At 48.3% G+C, this 5,184-nt stretch overlaps 1 protein-coding gene across 1 annotated transcript in view; it reads left to right on the forward strand.

Moving 5' to 3' along the window:
- ahdc1 (AT hook, DNA binding motif, containing 1) overlaps positions 1–5,178 on the forward strand; it is a 17,453-nt gene extending 12,275 nt beyond the window's left edge. Inside the window, exons 6-8 of the mRNA XM_020606846.1 lie at positions 3–1,510; positions 1,915–3,676; positions 4,393–5,178. Of these exons, the coding sequence (XP_020462502.1) occupies positions 3–1,510; positions 1,915–3,670 (3,264 nt within the window). The 3' untranslated portion in view covers positions 3,671–3,676; positions 4,393–5,178. The remainder of the gene's footprint in view (positions 1–2; positions 1,511–1,914; positions 3,677–4,392) is intronic.
- Positions 5,179–5,184: the final 6 nt, after the last annotated feature.

Below are 5,184 nucleotides of genomic sequence, written 5' to 3' on the forward strand. Positions count from 1 at the left end.
TTCTCAAACGCAGGCGAGGTCGACCACCTAAACAGGCTCTGCCAGGAATACCAGCAGAGTCTCCTAATGCCGGGAATGCTGGTAGTAATGGAGAGCAGCCCAAAAAGCCCAGGAGACGACGTCGGACTAAACTCCCTATTCCTTATCCATGTTATGTTAATGATACTAATGATGTGAAAACAGAATATGGTGATGTTCTTTCCAAGCTGGCCTTTTTAAACCGCCAACCCCCTACCACAGGCCGCTGCTCTCCCCCACGCTGCTGGACACCCAGTGAGCCAGAAAGCTTTCATGCCCCCTTGGAAAACCCTGGAATATCCTCCCTGCTTCACCGGCTCACTGGGTTTAGACGCCCCCGAGGTGGCAGAGGAGGGGGCGCTGGAAGAGGTGGAGGAGCAGCAGGGGGCATTGGAGGCAGTGAGCGCAATAAGAGCACCTTCAGTGACTTCTTTGAATCCATTGGCAAGAAACGGAAACTGAGCCCAATGTCTGAGCATGGATTACCTAGGAAAAGGGGGAAGGGTGTGGGTGGAGGTGGAGTTGGTAGGAGAGGAGGTATTGTAGGAACTGAGCCCAGGGGAGAGAAAATAATCAGAAAGAGGCGTATGAGAAAAAATGGTGCGTTTAAAGGGGAGGGGGTTTCCATGGGACAGGACTGGCCCAATGGAGCAGGTGGCTGGGGGGAGGAGGAGAGTATAAACAAAGACAAAGGGTTGGGTGGGTTTCAGCTCTGTGGATCTCCAAGGAGCGGCTTTTCCTCCTGTGAGGTTGCAAGGGGAGGTACCTACAGTAGTCCAGGGGGAAGCAGAGGGGCTGGGCCAGCTGGAGATGACTCACAAGGCCTCTTTACTGGATATTTCCGGTCACTGCTTGACTCGGATGATTCGTCAGACCTATTGGACATCTCCTCCTCACAGTCAGATCCCCGCAAAGCTTCATCCACCCCTGGTTATGAGCCATCCAGCCCAGCTACTGGTGGTCACAGTTGGTCCACTGCATTCTCCAAGTGGAGCTCCAAGGGTACAAGTTCTGGGGTGGAGGGTTCAGCCCAGACACATTGCTCCTCAGCTAGGCCTCCATACAGCTATAGCAGCCTTGCCCAGACATCACCCACCACTACTACCTATACTAAATCCACTCCTCCATCTCTCTCACACTCTCCTAGCTCCCCCCATCCTGCCTCTTATGGCCACTACTCCTCTGGCTTCTCCTCCTCTTCTCCTGCAGTGTCACAGAGATCATCAGACTGCAGCTTTGCATATGGGTCTGGAAACAGCAGTGGCAAGGCCACCCCTGTTGGCCAAATTGGTTATTCTAGCTACCAAGCAGCTGCCAAGCGAGGCTACAGTGGATATCCTGCAGCAGGCCATTCCTCCATAGTGCGGGGGGAGTCAGTAGGACCCACATCACCTGGAGGAGGGTACATGTATGTGGCCAGAGGAAGTCCCTTCAGCTCCTCCTCCTCTCCAGAGGGTTACAAACAGTACAACGCCAATCAGTGGAGCTACAGGTAAATGACTTGTGGCAGTCTGTCATGATAAAAAATACTCCACCCATAATTTTTCTTTTTTTCTTCTTCCTCTTACTTATTACCAGACTGAATAGTGCTGAACACACCCACACAATGCAACCTCTCACACACACACACACAAACCACATGTAAAATGTTCCCATGTTCTTTTGTAAATGGTCTGTATTTTGTGTTGCAAAGAAAAAAGCCTCTAAAATCAATGCAATGTATTCAGGAATTTTCTGAGTATAAAAAAAAGCTAGTGTTTGAAATGAATATGTGATTAAATGTTTTCTTTAATTAAAAGGCAAGGTACAAGCTGAAATAATTACAATACATATTGCTAATGTGTTGTAATGTTTGTGTGTTTTATCATTTGTGTTGCTATGTTTATGGTTTTTCAGACAAGGTTATGGTGGCTGGTCATCAGACAGTTTTGGGTCTCAGTATCATTGCTACAGTGAATATGGCTCAAATGAGTCCAAAGACATCTTGGATATCTCAAACTACACCCCCCAGAAGGCCAAGCGTCAACCTTTTCTTGAAAGTTTATCAGAATCCTCCTCTGACTCTTCACATCTCAGTTCTGCAGCCACTGGTAGTGGACCTAGCTCCACAGGTGGCACATACAGGCAGAATGAGGCCATTTCTGTTGGTGGAGAAGGGGGTCAGTCAAGTCTGTCCAGCCTAGAGAAGCTGATGATGGATTGGCACGAGAGCGCTTCAGGGCCCTCATATAACTGGAGCCAGAATGTCCTCTTTCAGGGCGGGGGAACCAGCAAACCTGGCCGCGGTCGCAGAAAACGGACTGAACTACTGTTAGAAAAGGAAGGGAGTTCCACGTTGCAGTCTGATTCCCCTTCTAGCCCCTCCCCAACACCTACTCCTGGACCTAAGCGGGGAGGGGCTGGAGGACGGGGCAGAGGGTCTAGAGGAGGTAGAGGTGGTTTGTCTCCATGCCAGAGAGAGCGGCCATCAGGGGCTAAAGGCAGGGCTAAGGCTGCTTCTACATCGGGAGTGGCAGGAGTAGTGACTGCTGGAGGTCCAGAGGGATCTGGACTGTTCCAGGAGGGACTGGACTATTACAGTGGGGACAGTAGCAGCCTCTCTCCCCTGGCCACTCCCAATCCTGCACCACCTTCCAGCTACCTCCAGGACCCCTGTGAGTACCCCTCTCCTTATTCTGCCCACACCTCCACACCTTCCTCTGAGGAGCGATATCCAGCCTTATACCCTGGAGAGTCCTCCTCTTCTCTGTCACCTAGTGTCTCATCTCCACCATACCCTCCCAAGCCCACCCCTCCTCCACCCCAGTCTTACCACCCCATCCCTTCCAGGACCTTCTCCCCTTCTTGCTCTCCCTCACCACGGGTAACACCTCACTGTGGCACCGCACTGAGTCCCTCACATCGCCCTCCTCCAAAAGACCCACAGTTCTCGCAGTACGACTCCCCCAGCTACTGCAGCTCCCCTTACTGGTATGGACAAACATCGCTCAGTGGCAGCCCCAGCCCACACTCACACAACACACACTCAAATACAGCCTCACACACGCACACCAACCCGCACACAAGTCCTCATGGAAATACACATGGAAGTACACTCACTAACCCAAATGCAAATGCACACACACATATGACCACAACTCCCCATGACACGCATCCTCATACCACACAGCCCCACACAAACCTGAGCTCACACACTAGCACCCATCCCATTTCACACCTCCAGAGCCACGCCCTCTCCCATTCAAACCCTCACACCAGCAATCAGTCCCACCACAATGCACACACCAACCCCAACACTCACCTGCCCTCCCATACACACTCAAACCCCAGCACCAGCCTCCACCCTCACTCAGCCCCCGTACGTTATGAGGATCGCAGCACTCCCTCTACCATGACCCCCCACAAGAGGGATTTGACTGCCCACAGCATGAGCACAAGCCATCGCCAGGGCCACCTGCCTCATCCCCCATACCCCAAACCTCCCCCGGACTCCTCGCCTCATCAGGAGGACACTAGCAGCTACTCCCTGTCCCACCAATCTTACCAGGGCATTGGACACCGCTACCCCTCCCAGGCGACTCAGGGAGGTGGAGTACTGTGCCAGCTGCTGGACCCAGCCAATGAGGACAGCTTCAGTGTCACCAGCCTGTAAGAGCAGGTGAGTTTATTTAGCCTTTGTACAAACAACAGACCATCATCAAACTAAGGACCATGACTGAAGCTCTAATACATATTTTGATTATTGAGGATGACATTATTTATTATAATGAGTGCACAGAAAGATTTGTCAGGTGTTTTGAAAGCAGTTCATTAATTGATATTTAATAGGACAGTAAACAATAAGAAAGAAAATATTTCACAAATTAATAAATTAATCCAGCAATAGATACACTTATGACAAAGCTCTCATTACTTGATATTTAACTGGATGATGAAGCAGTATTAGTAGTGGTAATTAGTGCATGGTTGATGTAAATATTACAGTGAAACTTTTGTGTGAGCTTAACAAAACAGCCGTATCCAATTTGTATACAGAAAGGTCAGGTTAAACAATTCTTTGCTTTTGCAAGACTGTGTTTGCAAGTTGTTGCCCATTTAATGTGAGTGAAAAGTGGATTTGAATACATTTATGGGAGCTTGTGACTCACAACATGATCAAGCTGTGAAAATCCATGTAAATAATAAAAATGGAGTACAACAGCACCAACATTACCACATTACCTTTAGTGCCAAGTCAAACATTGGAAAGATGCATTTATTTCATTCAATTCATACTATGATTTTTGTTTTAACACTAGCAGAAATATCACAGTCCCCTATTACTCTACTTTTAAAAATCACTTTCTGTCTCCTCTCCCTCTGTTTTTCTTCTAGGAGCATTCAATCCAAGGTTTTACAGATTTGCAAGCATTTTTTTCTTTTTTGTTTTGGAGACTTCTTTGTGAGAGACTGTGAACATGAAGGGTGAGAATTTAGCTGCCAGCTTTGGACAGTAAAGCTTTAATTCTCCAGCACTGACAATCAAGATCAACTGCAACTTAATCACCCAAGCATGTACACATACAAATGCATTCACACATGCACAGACACACAAGTACAGACACGCATGTGCAGACAAATTCACTACCTAAACACAAACACATAAGATCATACATGTATACACTCACTCATGCACTACATGTGAATGAGGGAATGGCCGAGAGAAGAATACCAGACGCTGACTGACAGATTTTCTCCTTTCGAGTCCTGCTTTGATATATAGAGGACTGTGTTTCCCAGAAGTCTCTATTTCACCAAATCTTTCTGGTCCTCTTCTGTACATCTGCAATATGGACTAAGTGTGATCACACTATTCTGTCTCTCTTTCTGTTTCTTTCCTCTGTTCTCTCTCAATCTCCCCTCCTCTGCTAAACCAGCAACCGTGTTCTGCACTCTATTCATTAACGCTGCATTTGTGTCTTGTGCCCTGACTTGAACCTCATTCAACCTGCATCTGTACATAGGACTCCAGCTCCAAGCCAGGGGCCCCCTTTTCACTCTAAAGGTCTGTCATCAATATGCCCTCCTCAGTATTCTGCCATGCTTTCTCTGCTCTGGGGGCGGGGGGGGGAACTGCAGCATGGAGACTCAACATCCTGTGTTTTGCTGTTTTAACTACAAGGGAAA

Source organism: Monopterus albus, unplaced genomic scaffold, assembly GCF_001952655.1.
Source record: "Monopterus albus unplaced genomic scaffold, M_albus_1.0 scaffold82.1, whole genome shotgun sequence".
Taxonomy (NCBI): Eukaryota; Metazoa; Chordata; class Actinopteri; order Synbranchiformes; family Synbranchidae; genus Monopterus; species Monopterus albus.